The sequence below is a fragment of the Calidris pugnax genome, unplaced genomic scaffold, assembly GCF_001431845.1.
Source record: "Calidris pugnax isolate Ruff unplaced genomic scaffold, ASM143184v1 scaffold38, whole genome shotgun sequence".
In the NCBI taxonomy this organism is placed as follows: Eukaryota; Metazoa; Chordata; class Aves; order Charadriiformes; family Scolopacidae; genus Calidris; species Calidris pugnax.
Genome location: NW_015090995.1, coordinates 12106970 through 12122782, shown reverse-complemented (window position 1 = coordinate 12122782; position 15813 = coordinate 12106970). Strand labels below are relative to the sequence as shown.

The following is a 15813-nucleotide window of genomic DNA, read 5'->3' as shown; positions in this document are numbered from 1 at the left end:
GACACTTCTACATACTGATGCAACCCCCTCCCTAAATTTAGCTGTAAAGCTGGATGAAACTTTTCCCCTAAGTATCTCCCAAAGTGTTGTACAATTACTCCCCTAACTGATACCGCTCTGCTTCATGCACAGGAGATGGAGAATTATCATGGGAACATTCTGATGGAGATATCTTCCGGCAGCCAGCCAACAGGGAAGCGGTAAGTGTGACCTACAATTCAAAGACATATTTTCCTGCTGTGCTGTGCATGCCAGTAGATTGAGAAAAAAAGATGATAACAGGTCTGAATATCTACTGCTTCATCCTGTGTTCTGTGAATCTAGCCCAAAACAAGTTTCTTCCACTTCTGCAACCTCCTTAATAAACTCAATGTGAATTCATGATTAACTCTGAATTATAAACTCCCATGAGCTCCTGTGGGCTCTGGATTTAGTCTTTTTGTATATGCTCTATAAGAATAAAATTCTACAACATTTTGTTTGCTGTGCAGATATCACTTTTAAATCATAATTGCAAACACTTTCCAGTTGACATATACATATGTATATATTTACTTTAGGGGCTCTCCTAGCTCTGGGGCTAAGAGTATCCATTAACAACTTACTCCTCAACAGATTATTTTTATAACAGCATTTGGAGAGAATATGAAGAGCTTTTAAGCATTAGGTGCAAGTACCTAAAGAGATGAACCAGCAGATCTTTGGATTTGTGAGAAAATAACTGCTGGAATATACAATATACACTATTCCTTCATGCCCATGGGTATTTTGGAAGAGAATTCTCTGAAAATAACCAGTGTTTTTGCTCTAGAAGACATGCTGCACACTACTACCACTACTGCTCTCCTTTGCAAATAAAGTAAGACTTCTCTAATAAGGTTCTGCTCAGTCTGGGCAAGGCTAACCATGGCCTTGCATAAGAGTTAAAAGCTGCAAGTGAACAGGAAGCTGGGCTGTCATCTGGATGTGCTCTGCCACTGGAGTCCCAATAGAAAACAATTTTGATAAGGAAACCTACACAGGCTTATGATTCTTCTCATCTAATATTAAAGTAGAGTAGACATCAGTAAAGTTATCTAGCTCTGAACACCATTTTTAACACATGGAGCAAAATAGGCACTTGTGGGTTGTGATTCATCTCATGATGCAGAGATCCACAGCAGGATTGTTCTAAAATTGCCTCTTTGTCCATTGGCTTGATTAGGGACATCAGATGACCAACTTAGATAAAGACACCTACACTGACATACACAGTCTGGTAAGATAAGTTACAAGCGCATATGTGTAAATGACTTCATTACCATGTTAACTATCTGCAAAACCTGAATGGCCTTTAGTATGGTGCCATTCATTACATTTGATGATGTTTGATGACAGTGGCAACATTTTACCTGTGCTAAGCTTCTAGTACAGCTTCTTTTCTCATGTTCATTGGAATGAGACGTTTACTTTCCTGCTCTTTCTGTCTCCAAACAGAGACACTCATACCATCGCTCCCACTACGACCTGTCACCCAGCTCTGCGAGGCAGGTAGTCAACATTCCACGATTTCCCAATGCGAGGAGTAACCGTGGAGTCCTACCGGATCCCCAGCAAGCTTCAGGAACAATAGTACAAATCGTCATCAACAACAGGCATAAGCACGGACGAGGTAAAGACAAGTACTTCTTATAATATTACTCTAGGTCAGGAATCAGTCACTTAGAGCTCAAAAAGACTGCTCAAAATATACAGCAGAATCTTGGAAATTCAGGCTGGTATCAAGAGACCCAATGCAAATCAGGAAGGCAAAAAGCAATAAACTATTAAAGATACAAAATTATCTCTTGACTTAGATCAGTTATGCCTACACGTACAACAGTGCATTTCATTCTGCAAAGACACCACACTGTTGTGTTGCTCTCAGAATTACTTTGTGGGATTGTGCTTCATAATTCTGAGAACACATGGAGCGGTTACCAGGGAAATGAGTGCTTTCTGCCATAAAGAACATCCTCATGCCTTTAGATTTGCTAAGTTGTTCATCAGTGACTTGTCCAGTAGGAATTTGCTCATGTTTATTTTCTTTACACTGTCTCATATTTTGTAATTTTACTAGCTGTAAGCAGCATATGTTTAAACTGCCTCACAAATCTCAGACCATAAAGCTTTGCCATAGTATCAAGAGTTCTTCTGCCCTCAAGGCTTACTAAATTATTCTCAAGGAAGACAACGTCATGACTTCCCTCATCTTAAGCTAGTTGTCTGAGACAGTGGGGTGCAAGGGGTCCTTTTCCTCTTACATGACTAATACTAGAGGCAGAGTAGGCAACTAGCCTGTACTAGGATGTACTGTACAGGACGCCTGAGCTGTAAAGAGGCAAAGTTAATGAATGTAATGAGTCTCACTCTAAGAATTCTATTTGTACAATAAAAAGGGTGGGATGGTCAATTCCCACAGTGGGTGTATCTCAGTGAACAGAGGTTGGCAGGAACAAGCCTAAGAAGCCATAAAAGAAATAGCTGTATAAATGCATGTTCAGAAGAGTATCTATCCACAAATACGAGTCAGTATGCACTTAGAAACTACCCACAAAGAGTTAAAAGCCCTTGTATTAAGGCCAACTAATCTTTTAAGGTATTAACTAACAGAAGGAATGTTGGCCATAGGATCTTTATTATCCACCTGAACAAGCATGAAAAAACATTCAGATCATGCCAGTGTTTTATGCTGAATCTAGGAGCAGGAATCTCCATGCAGTGCAATATCTTTGACATGCAATTCACACATGAAGACATCATCAAAGCAATTTCTAACTGATTTGTTTCACCAAATAAAGAGCATACAGACGAATAGCATATTTCTGGATGCAGTATATAGTAACTGCAGCAACTTCAGACACTCACTGCCTGGAGAGTGTCTGACAGATCCCCATGATGGAAACAGGAATGCTGACCATGTATTTTCTTTTGTTCTTGTGCAATTAGCAAGTGGTTTATAAATTAATGCACATCCCCCTTGAGACGCATTTCAACAATTTAAAAAATAAACACACAACAGCTCTCCTGACATGCAAATACTGTGCAGTTGCATGGATACAGACTTATCATTCTAAACATGAAGAGCACTAAAAATAGGGCATCAGGAAACTGGAAGTTATTTGCCATTATTTCAGCTTCTACTGGAGGCTTCATCTGCTACCTCAGAGTAATTATTTAACTGTTCTGTGCTAAACAAACCCTTAAAACAGAGAGAATATGTATCTACACCACGTCATGTATTATCCCTTCCACTGTCAGGGAGAAATCATGAAATATTTATGTCCATAAAGCATCTGGATAACTCTAGCTGGGAAAAAAAATCCATACAAGCATAAATGTAACTAATAATACAGTATTTAAGCATGTAAGAAGCCTTCTGAGCAGCTGAGTACTTACAGTTTTCTCATTTATAGTTTTTTCTCCCATGTTTTTAGTACACAGATAACACTTTATTTGCTTTTATTTCAGAAACAAAACCTCTAAAATAAAAACATATCTTAAGAAAGAGTTAAAAAATAGCAAATTATAAACCAAATGATAGCATAACTCCATGAAAGACAATACATTGCAAAAAAACACTCCCCATAAATCTCAGTAACTCAGCAAAGTATAAGCCAGTTGGTCACATCTGTTACCAGTTAGATGTAAATTTCAGATTACAGATAAAAATTAAATTGCTTTTGAAAGTTACAGGCAAAATAGGAACATATTTTACAAATAAAAACATTAATAAAAATGATGCCATATTAGAAGAATTGGAAATATTTACAACATATCCCAGCTTCATGTTAGTTTCTTTTAGAAATCAGGCAGTGCCCTTTCCTTCACCTTGTTAAGATTAGTTTGCATTTTTCTTTGTGTTTATAAAATATTTAAAAAGAAAGAAGTAAGGTTTATAGGACAAATGCAAACATGGTGTAAAGTGATATAATTCCCATTAACTGCCGGGTGACCCAAACTGGCTTCCACCAGACGTGGATTTTTCCACTCTCCTTATGTCAGCTGTATTTCTCTGTCTCCCAAGGGCACTGATGAATAAATATTTTGAGGTGCTTTGATGCTATTGGAATGAAATTTCAGTCCGAAATGCATTCTTTTCTGTTAATATTTTCTTGTGATTCCAAAAGCCAAATGTCTTTACATACCAATAGATATATATATATTTCCAGAAAGGACATTAAACTTCATTTTGCAACATTCCCTTGCTCTGTTCTGTATGTTGTGTAGCAGGAACTCTAATGCAAATAAAAGGCCCAGGTGGCCCTAATCCATCCTGCTGATAGCATGTCTCTCACTGTAAAAATCATGTTCAGCTCCTGGTGAGAAAAGTTGTGCAGATGACTCAGAAGCAAATGTCATAATCCTGTCATCTGCAGATTCAATTCTAGAAGCCACAGCCAATGTATCAGGCTGTGCCCTGTGTCTGGACAGAGATTAGGAGGGGAAGGAGGAGTGAATTTTATAAACTGGTTGATGATGCACCACTGAAATATGTGCCCTGGAGAGCTAGTCAAATACTTGACTCAGCCACCTTCACTGTTCTCCTCAAAGTAGTGATGGCCACCAGTGTCAGCAGAGTTGGAATCAAGGCAAAACTGCTCAGAAAAGGGTGATCACTGTCTCAGACTCATTTTAAGTATTAAAACTCCCAGTTAAAGTTAACAAGCAGAGAAATGGGCCAGAGACACCAACAAATTATATATAGAGACACTGCTTTAAACAAATGTGCATGAATCAAATGAATATTCATAGAGAGGTAGCCAGTGAACATACCTTTTCCAGTTGTACTTTTTCTTCCTTTTCTCTTCTTTCGTAGTTTGTGTTTCAAATGGCAAAACATACTCACATGGTGAATCTTGGCATCCTAATCTCCGGGCCTTTGGAATCGTAGAGTGTGTGTTGTGCACCTGCAACATCACCAAACAAGAATGTAAGAAAATTCATTGTCCAGAACAGTATTCCTGCAAATACCCTCAGAAAGTAGAAGGAAAATGCTGTAAAGTCTGTCCAGGTAAAACTAAGTTGATCACAGACCATATTTTTGCTGTGCATGTTAAGGGGCTTGGCTCAAGCCTTCTGGTCACAATAAGATCTGATGAAAATAGCAATAGCTGTGCCCATTGCTCTAATGTGTGTGGGGAGATCTACATGTGAGACAGGCGGAGCTGCCAGGCCAGCCCTGCTGTTCACTGCTGTTCCTCAAATGGGGGTCTGGCTGCCTGGGGCACGTATGTTCTGATCAGTCACTGCCGTTCTCTCTGCCGTTAGCATAACTTCCTGACACTCATTTCCAAAGAGAATCTTACAGGAACGTACACAGAAAGTTTATTGTTGTCAAAAGGCTCTCCTATTCTCCCCCTACTGCAGGGCCCACAGAACCTTAATTTTCTAGTTTGTGATTTGCATGGAGATTAATCCTTAAAATAAATATTAACTTATCACAAATTTAGCATTGTGTCTATGCTGCACTAATGATTAAACTTATGTAGACATTACCTACTAAAATCAATGCCTACAACTAGTGTAAAATCTGCTCAGATGAATCTGCTGATGGTCTGCCAAATGTCCAACCCTGTTGCATATGGTACAAAGAGTAAAGGAGTATCCAGTTCCCTTCTGTACTTTTAAACTTATTTTCTAATCTGTATTGCCCATTTCTATGTTTGTTTGGTGATGGATTGGGTGGAAATGCTCTGAGGAAATGAGTTGTTTAGTCATACACAGAAATCCTTGACAGAATGCCCACTTCCCACTTCCTCTTGCTAGCCTTGCTTACTGGGAAAAGCTGGATGCAGTGGCAGTAGGCAGACAGGTGGTGTGTATCTAGATCCTTTTGGATACTTGTGAATCAGAGATCCACAGCTTTTATTGGGCTCATTTTTGCTGACAACAGACAGCAAAACCTAGCTAACAAGCTTCAATAGAAAATTTAATAGCAAATAGCTACTGTCTTTTCATTTGAGATTCTGTGTGCCAACTTTGAAGAAAGCTGAACCTCTTCCTCTGTCCTGTATGTGTGGAGATGTATTAATTATTAGTTTATTCCACAAACAGCACTCCTGGTTTCTGAGTTGCATCACCTCTCTTACATATTTGTCCAACTTCCAATTGCCAATAGAATAATTACAATTTCTACTTATATGCTCTGCAGCCTTACCAGTGGGCAGGAGATAATGGGCACTGTGGCTAGCACAGGCTTGCGCTGACCAGCTGGCTGCTGCTGAGCAAAATGCAAATCTTGTAGGTTCTACCTGCCCTTTTCCTCAGCAAAGCATTCATTTGGGTCCTTTCACTCTGTCCAACCACCAGTTTTCATTTAGTTATTTTATTACCTCTGAGATTTCTACCATTATTTTGAATATGCATGAAAAGTGGACAACAGGTTCAAAAATTGTGAGGAGTCTTACAGGTCACTTGGGTTTACACAGCTCATTTCCTTTTGAAACTGGATTATAAATACAAATACTGTTTTGCCACCACAGACAGGCCATCAGAACCTAGAAGAACACTTTTAAATGCCTGGGGCTTAGCTGGAGGTGGATTTGAGTGGCCATACAAATGAAAATTCTACTTTTAAACTAAACTTGCTTGGCTATCAATGCCGAGTAAGTTCTGGAGGACTTGATTACAGCTGTAGTATGTTTTTTGGGCTTTTTTTAAACAGAAGAAGTGCCGAGTCAAACCTTTGATAACAACGATTACTTCTGTGGGAAAGAGACGTTTCCTGTCTATGAATCCGTTTTCACAGAGGAAGGAGAAACCATCAGAAAAATTGCAGTAGAGACTGAAAAGCCACCTCAAATAGAAATACATGTGTGGACAATTAGAAAAGGTGAGTTGAGCAAGTTCTTTCTATAAACAGTGTATCATTTTCCATTAAAATGTCAGGAAAATTTACAAATTTCAAGGCATCTTTAGGGCTTTGAGCAACCTGATCTAGTGGGAGGTGTCCCTGCCCATGGCAGGGCATTGGAAATAGATGATCTTTAAGGTCCCTTCCAATCCAAACCATTCTATGATTCTATGATCTTGAGACTGCTGTTTTTCTGGCTATTTAGGATATTGCTGTTACAGCCACTTCCAACACACTCAAGTTTTGTTGTACAAAACCCATTAATAACACACAAAGTTCTGCAAAGTCCTAACCTTCATTGTGAGACAAAGCATGATGACAAACAGGTTGTCAGTAATACCCTGTGTAATTTACTGGAGAGGAATGGGTAGCTGGGTTTGAACCAAGTGCCTGGAAGTTCTGATTTAGGATGGACCAAAAAGCTTTCCATTGACATCAGTCTTCCCTGTCTGCCTTAGTGATGCTACACCACTGATGGTCTAGAATATGGGCAAGAAATGTATTAAGGATGCAAACAACACCTTTTACTAAACTGACTGGTAAATGTTAAAACAAAAAAAAAAAAAAAAAAAGCATTCAGAAGCTCAAGCACTTTTGCAAATCCAGAATTTTTAGTATACTAAAAATTATCTCCAGCCTCCTAAAAATCCTGTCTACTGAATTTACTTTAAGCAAAAAGCAACTGATCCTCATAGGAAACTGTCATATAATGCAGTCCTTTCCATGGAAATAATACATCTCTAGAATCAGCTTTAAAGAACCAAACCAAGCCCAAAGTAGGAGCAGAAAAGAAGTCACAGAGTACCAGATGGTTAGTAACTACTGGGTGTGTTCAAGAAGCCACAAAACCTTTTGATGTTTTGACACTGATGTTGCCTGACAGCTCATGAGAGGCAAAGTGGTATCTGACTGCAAAATTATACTGTTTTTCTCCAAAACACTGGGATTTTGGCTTCTGTTGTAATCTTATATTTACTCCTGCTAAGGAGAGGTTCAGCTATGTTGGAAAAGAATTAACTAGGTCTCACACCCCTCACAAACTCTCTGCGATCATAAATCCACAGGAGAGTAGCAAAAAACCAGGGGGATGGCAATCAGAATAAGAAAGAATAGGCTGAAAATCCATGCAATTAGTAAGGATTACTTCACAAGTTGACTTGACATGGCAGTAATTCTACATACAGTCAGGTTTAGAACACCCAGGTTCAGGCACATTTCCAGTAACGTGCACTTCTCATTTCTTTGCTGAAGGGATTCTGCGTCACTTCTATGTTGAAAAAGTGTCCAAGAGAGAATTTGAAGAACTTCCTTACTTCAAGCAGATAACAAGGACAACCCCTAGTAAGTAAAATTCTGATCTCTCCAGGTATTTTTTCTCCATATAATCATAACCATATAATTATTCTTTTACTCAACACAGTCAAACAAATGTACCAATTTTTCCTCCCTTACATGGCTCCAATATTTTATAAGTTTAGATTTAAATAATCATAATACAGCAATTTAAAATATAGATACATATAACAGTAGTTCATGTCCAGGCTGTCTCAGTCTCCTGCATGTTGATAAAATACAAAATAGGCTGTTTTCTGCCCATACTGTTATAAGTCTGAAATATGACTGATGTCAGCAAAGCATCCCAATTCGGATTTATTTAAGTAACATGTCGAGTTACTCCTATTTTTTAGAAGGGGAAAGGGAAAAAATTCAGAGATTATTAAAGGAGTTCTTCTACATACATATATGTAATATTTGAAATAAGCCTTTCTTATGTTCTTAACAATGTCTCCATTATTAAAATCTGTCTTTTGAAAGGACGTGTAATTCTCTTATCATCTTAATTTCTTTTTTTATATTTCATCTATTTTGGGATATGAACTGAATTTGATAGTTGAACTAAGGTATACAGATTTTTAATTCCCAGTTCTTTTGCATTACAAATTGTTCTTTTTTTCTGAGGTCTCAAATTAGGCAAGGAAGTATTTTTCCCACGAATATTATATTCTTGTTAATACAGGCTTAGTGAGAAGCAGACACCTTTTCATGTAAAAAGTTTCCTAATTTTTTGCTGTCAGCCTTCCGTAAGCTCGTCATTGTTATCTGGACAGCAGGCATTTCTATTAACATTATCAAAAATGTATAGAAATATTAATATCCAGCAAACACAGTTTGTATTACACACAGCTCATACAGTAAGCACAGTTCACAGTGCATGAAACACTTAGACTTGTTGCTTCCCAACTTTTAAATACTTTGGTTTACTATCAGAGTTAAATTTTCATTTCTGTCATATAGCAGAGTATCCAACCTCATAAATGGTTGAATAAATAGAGTCAACTTGCAGTACTACTTAATTAAAGAAAGGAATAATATTCTGGTCCTTGTTTGTTATTTTTAACAAAGTTATTTTGCGTGGAATATGTTACGTGATTGTAAGATACTTTGAATATTTTCCATGGGAGGATTGGACATTCTCTCTTTGACCATTGTGAATCAGTTGGTCTGGAGACTGCTTGTAAATGTCTTCAAAGTTCTCTGTGCCCTTTTCTAAGTCAGAATCTGTCTCCTTTGTATTTTTGTTTTCAGGCCAGTGGAAAATATTTAGCGAGGGAGAAGCTCAGATCAGCCAAATGTGTGAAAGCAGAGTGTGCAGGACTGAGCTCGAAGATTTGGTAAAGGTTTTGTACCTTGAAAAGTCTGAAAAGGGTCACTGTTAAGGGAGACAGCACTGGAGGGAGAAACACAAGAAAACTTATGAAAACTTGGATCTGCAGCTGGACTGCAGGCTTATTTTGCTTAAGTCAACAGTTGCCCTAAAACCCAAAACTATAATGCAGTAATTATTCACATCATGCACAGCAAATTTGCTGCTTTATGTGTAGTGGTCTGTGTCAACTGTTCAAATATCTCCTCCAAAAGACTAGAAGGCTCTGTATTACTGGTGGGGGAAGGAGAAAGAGAGACTGTACTTTCCCAGAGTTGCATTTCTTTACAAGTGAAAAGGAGAAAACAGAACATTTTTATTATTATTATTTGGCAAGTTATTCAAACTAATGAAAAGAAAGACACCTAATAAATGTGCAGGAGCTATGGAGAGCATTATTTCCTGTGCTGAATTTATACCATTTCTGGTGTTGAAATGACTCATGGATTTTTTTTAGTAGTGGAGGAAAAATACAAGTGATACAATACTTGTTTTGGAGACATAAAAATACCAGATTTTAACTAACAAACTCCTAAGCAGCCTGCCTTTGGGATGATGTCTTGTAGTTGAGCAAACTGAGTCCATAAACTGAACAGCAGGTGTTAGTGGTAATCACTGTATTTTTCTAGCAATTTGAGCAAATGTTCACTTTTAAGTGGTTTTCACTGTTTCCTCCACCCACTTCTCTAAAAAATGTTGAGTGTTAGCTCCCTATCACAGCCCTAATAACTTCGTTCTTCTGGGCCCTATAAACACATGGTCTTGGCTGATAAACTGCCTTCTAAAGTGACATGGTAGAAGGCGGTGAAGTACTTGCAGTACTTTCAAAACACCTAGAGGGTTAAACCTCTCGGTTAATAACTCCGTAAGTGTTGCAACAGTACCTAATTTATTTGTTCTAATTTGTTACAAACCAAATCTTCTGCATTTTTCCAAGGGTGACCTCTCAGTTCTCACGCTCCAAGGACAGCTCTGTCCCATGACAAACACCAAACAGCTACAGCAGGCCTTTAGAACACAGCAGCTCTAGGAAAACTGTTACTTTTTTGAAAAACAAATCTGAGAGATTCTGTTACAGTTAGTATAGCATGTCTTCAGTGGGTTTAAGAAAGGTGGTTCTCCTCTGCAGAAAAAGTATAATTTAAAAAATGTTTTCTGTGAAGAGTCACCAAAATACTGCACTGCCTGACGGCTGCAATGTTGGATTAAATCCCAAGAAGCAAGTGACTCTGCCTGCTTTTGCTGCCATTTTCTACTCCACAAGCAGACAGGAATACTGCTGTTCAAACACACACTAGGAAACAAAGCTTTATGGAAATGTTCTGAGCCAGGGGCTGGGTCTTCACAGGGAGTGAAATCAACAGTGACAGCAAGGATTTTGAGGTTTGTCATTCTGCCAGTGACAGCACTCCAGGGTGTACCCACTTCTAAAGGGATGAAGGTGTGGGAGAGCTCAGTGCTGAATGCCAAAAACCCATTTCAGGCAGAGCTTCACCATCCTGAGGGGATCCTTGCCTTGAGCAGCAAACCCCGGCAGCCTCCCTGTGCAGCCCAGGCCTCAGGGCCAGGCTTCTTCCTGCCGCCCAGTCCTGCCTGCGGCGTCGGGAGGAGAGTAATACAGGGCTCCCAACAACGAGGAGCAAGCGAGGAGCACAGACACAAAGGTGAAGGAAAGGCTGAAGGGAATTAGGAGTATGTATATAGGCTAATCTGAGGTCCTTAGCAAAACATCCCGTTGTCCCTAGGCCTGGACAGACAGCAGCTAATATTTAGGAATACTTTCCTCCATACCAAGCACTCCACACAGTCCGCTGCATAACAGGAAAACACGCTAAAATGGCAGCTCCTCCAGCAACTGTGTGGATTTAAAAGAACGAAGTACTCTCACCTGGTATCAGTAAGAACCAAGTGGGTCTCTTTCCAAGCCTCCATGGGCTGCAGGGAAACCCCCCGGGCTCCCTCCATGGCTGCAGGGGAGTCTGCCCAGGGCCTAGAGTGCCTCCTCCCTTCCCCTGCCCAGCCCTTGGTGTTCAGGGCTGTTTCTCACATTTTTCCCTTCACTGCCTGGCAGCGTTTTGCCCTTTCCTGAACCAACTTTACCAAAGGCACCACCAGCACGGCTGAGGGGCTCAGCTCTGCCCTGCTCTGGGGCCGCTGGAACCAGCCATGTCTGGGTGTCTGGGGCAGGGCAGCCCCTCAGCTCCCCTCAGAGGGGACCCTGTAGCGCCCAGGCACCTGGGGGTGCACAGCCTCAACTACCACCTGGCCATGAGAAGTCCTGTGTTCATTAAGAGGAGAGCTAATGGAACTGTCCCATCACCTTTCCACGGGACTGTAGCCTCTGCCTCCTGAAGCCCTGTCCTGCTGTTTGAAAGGGGTATAGCGTGTCCCAACAGAGTCCTCAGACCTTGCTGCACCAGAGGTTTCTACAGTGTAATTGTAGGAGAAGTGTCTGGCATCAGCAGCACCCACTGCACGAGGCACCTACTGCGTTAAAATGTGCTGCAAAGTGCAAAATTTTATAATGAATCTTCTAGTAAATCATGAATTAACCTTGTCGTTTCTTTGGTGGAGACATTGTAAGGAAGAGGTTCTGAGGAACAGTACTGATCTGGTGGGAAAACCGGCAGTTATTTGTCACCTCATGGGCATCTTCTGTTTGTAGCAGTAGCTGGTGAAAAAAGACTAAGCAGAAAGTGTACAGTGTTTGCAATTAAGTTTTTTTTTAAGAAAAAGAAGGCGCCAACCTGCTTTTTGTATTTGTGACAGGACAGTTGGAATCCAGATTGTGTATTTATTTTATAATAAACACTTTTTAAGAAAAGCGAAAAAACCCTACAAGCATCATTTAGTAAAATGCAGTGTTGCATTTTTCCAGTTTCTGATCACTTAAGACAACAAAATGCACAGTGCCATGTTTTTCATTCTCTTCATGGGATGTGTGTCTGTTACAGTACTTATTTATGTACTTGTTGTATCACTCTGACCTGGTTTGATAAATTAATAAACTCTGAAGTTGGTAATAAAATAAGACATTTTGTGTACAATGCTGTTTGGTTAAGATGTTTGGTTTCAGTTCCCTGGTTGCAGTCCTGCTGCTGCTGCCTCAGAGGAAGTCTGACGGCCAGCCGGGGGCAGTACATGGCTACCTGCTGCGGCACCGGGTACTGAGCCATGGAAGACCCAGATTCAAGACAAATAAGGACATGGACCTGTTGGACCAAGTCCAGAGGAGGCCACAAAGATGATCAGAGGTCTGTAGCACCTGTCCTGTGAAGACATGCTGAGAGGGTTGAGGTTGTTCAGCCTGGAGAAGAGAAGGCTCTGGGGAGACCTTATAGCCCCTTCCAGTACCTAAAGGGGCTACAGGAAAGATGGGGAGGGATTCTTTTATCAGGGAGTGGAGCAATAGGATGAAGGGGTACGGTTTTAAACTGAAAGAGGGATGATTTAGATTAGACATTAGGAAGAAATTCTTTACTGTGAGGGTGGTGAGACGTGAACAGGTTGCCCAGAGAAGCTGTGGATGCCCCATCCCTGGAGGTGTTCAAGGCCAGGCTGGATGAGGCTTTGAGTAATCTGGTCTAGTGGGAGGTGTTCCTACCCATGGCAGAGGGTTGGAACTAGATGATCTTTAAGGTCCCTTCCAACTCCAACTATCCTATGATTCTATGATAATCTCCAGAGCCACAACTGTTTGCTTTCAGGACTTGTTAGTAGGGCAACAACAGTATACTGGGTAGACAGCATAGGAACTGCAATGTATAGATTTTCTGCTCAGAGGTATGTGTGACCTTTGGGAAATATCCAATTTAATACAGCTTTCACATACCCAGCATGATTAATTTTGAAAATCAAAGCATTGTCATCCATATATGGAAACCAACTAAAAAAAGACATCAAGCATTGACAACTGAGAGCAGTTACTGCTTTACAGGACATACTGCTTTCTGGGAATACATATTCTGAAGCTCAAAATAATTGGGGAAATGTTGATGGAATCAATCTGTGCTAATGAGTAAAATGAGATGGTCTTAAGAAACATAAGAAAAAAGTATGAAACATTACCTCAGACATGGCTAGCAGCATAAATAAAATGGAGAGTATCAGCCCTGTTCTACAGTAAGTCTCTTTGAACCAATACATAAATCAAATCTGAAGTTCGAGATGTCTCTGGAAATTCTACATGAAGTTAATTTCTGTTCTTTTATCACAATCTGCATATTCATTTTAGCCACCTTTTTATTTTAGCAAGCATCTTTAGCATCTGTTGCAAGAAGCCTTTCTATGAGGACACATCCTAGGCATGCACACCTGCTCTGCTCTGATCTCCTGTACCAGTCCCCTTCTCCAGGCCTAGCAATCTGAGGGGCATTAGCCTTCCTAGTAGCTGCAGACTGAAAGTCACTAACAGTCAGGGTCTCACAGCTGCATCCCCATTCTCTTGACCTCACAACATCCAAACACTTTTTAGCAGCATACTAAATCTTATTTCTCACTTCACTCCTGTTCCCCTCTCATGTAACACAGATTTTCCCTGACACCACACAACTCTGCAGGTCAGGAGGGCCTGGGGTCCGAGATTCACTGCTATGTTCTTCTGAAATTACTTTTACATATACTTACACAAGTACAAGAGAAATAATATGTCAGCCTAACACTCTCATCTTCACACTCTCTCCATCAGAAAAAAAAAGGTCAAGCCATTTCACAACTCAGATGATGAGTACTTCCAAAATAATTGATAACACATGAAGTATTTGCGTAATATTGGTGTGCTCTTGTGCCTATTGTGTTATCCATCTTAGATAAAAGCCAAGATTTTTGAGATTTATTGTGGGAAGGGTGAAAATTGACAAGTTAATCCTTGTTTCCATTTATTGCTTTTGTTTGGGGTTTGAAAAATATCTTCATCTTTTGATCTGAGGTTTTGGACTGTTTTACTTCTTGGGTAAAGAATGTCTGCAACTACATGAGTATGTGAGTATGAACCCACAACCCTGCCCTTCTCACATAACACCAACCCAACTGTGAGCAAGAATGCAAAGCATCCAAAGCAAAAACAAATAATTGATTTTAACCCGGCAAAGCAGTTTTTAATGTAGACACACCGGATGACAGTTCAGCTTTTTCAGAAAAGGCAGTGAGCCTGATTTCACTGCAACTCAAAGTGAAAACTCCCCATCTGTCCTCAAATGACCTCAGCTCAAGAGACAGAGATAGTACATCACGTTAAGCTTTAGTGTACCTAATTGCTTCTCAAACAACACCTGTAGTTAGTTGATCTCTTCACCAAGATCAATTCTATCCCCTATAAATTTACTTATCCTGTTTCTCTCTTCTCTATTCGTTTCAGGATCACAAGAATTCAGGGGTGTAAAGGCCACGATTAATTAAAACTGTATCCTATTCCCACTGAAGTAAATAGCAAGACTCCCAATCCCTTTAAGAAGGGGTCCCTGAAGAACTCATACTGGTATATACTGTACTGGCATTAAATACATTTTAGTGTGCTCTAGTATTTAGTGTGTACCAAAGTAACTTACACTTTTCACAGACAGATTCTCAAGCACTTAATATTCGTTAGCCAGCGCTGTTACTTCAGCCTGTTCCCCAGCTCACTTCTCCCCTCTGCCAACAGCTAGGATTTGACAATGAATGTGAGTCCTAATTTTGGAGGCATAAATAGGAGCCAAGTAATGCTTAAGTTTTATGTACTTGGGTATTTTTGCTCCACATCTCTAATGGTAAGATTCAGACCTCTCTGTTAAAACATCTAGCTTGAAACGAATCTGGTACTTCTTTTTCATTTCCTGTACTGAAGAGTTGTGCAGCGCAGCCAGGTTCCATGCTGTTCGATAGGCAGTTTGAGGTAGCTGCAGTTCAATAGAGAATGAAATAGTTCCTATATAAACTTTTCATAGCACACTCAGGATGGAGTGGGAAGTGCTGCAGAAGCATCAAACAAGAAAAGTGAGGTCTTGGGCCAGTTTTTTCATTAGTTAAATTAAAGGACATTATGTAGAAGTATTTATAGTTATGGCTGCATAACTACCTCATAAACTAATAGACAACAGTCATCAACTAATCAATCTTCACAAAGTTCTTCCCAGAAAAAGGCAGATTTGATTGTAAGTATGGTTATTTAGTTAACAAAAATTATTCTTGGAGAGACATGTGCAGCTCCAAGTGATGATATGTTCCAGAAAGCTGTGTTTCGGTATCTGAGATCATG

The 15813-nt window shown here is 39.9% G+C and overlaps 1 protein-coding gene across 2 annotated transcripts in view; it reads left to right on the top strand.

Annotated features, from left to right (window-relative positions):
* CHRDL1 (chordin-like 1) overlaps nucleotides 1-12595 on the top strand; it is a 42701-nt gene extending 30106 nt beyond the window's left edge. For both annotated transcript variants that reach the window (XM_014955377.1, XM_014955376.1), the window contains exons 7-12: nucleotides 133-200; nucleotides 1477-1651; nucleotides 4838-5032; nucleotides 6686-6853; nucleotides 8126-8215; nucleotides 9461-12595. In XM_014955377.1, the coding sequence (XP_014810863.1) occupies nucleotides 133-200; nucleotides 1477-1651; nucleotides 4838-5032; nucleotides 6686-6853; nucleotides 8126-8215; nucleotides 9461-9591 (827 nt within the window). In that variant the 3' untranslated portion in view covers nucleotides 9592-12595. The remainder of the gene's footprint in view (nucleotides 1-132; nucleotides 201-1476; nucleotides 1652-4837; nucleotides 5033-6685; nucleotides 6854-8125; nucleotides 8216-9460) is intronic.
* The last annotated feature ends 3218 nt before the right edge of the window (nucleotides 12596-15813 follow it).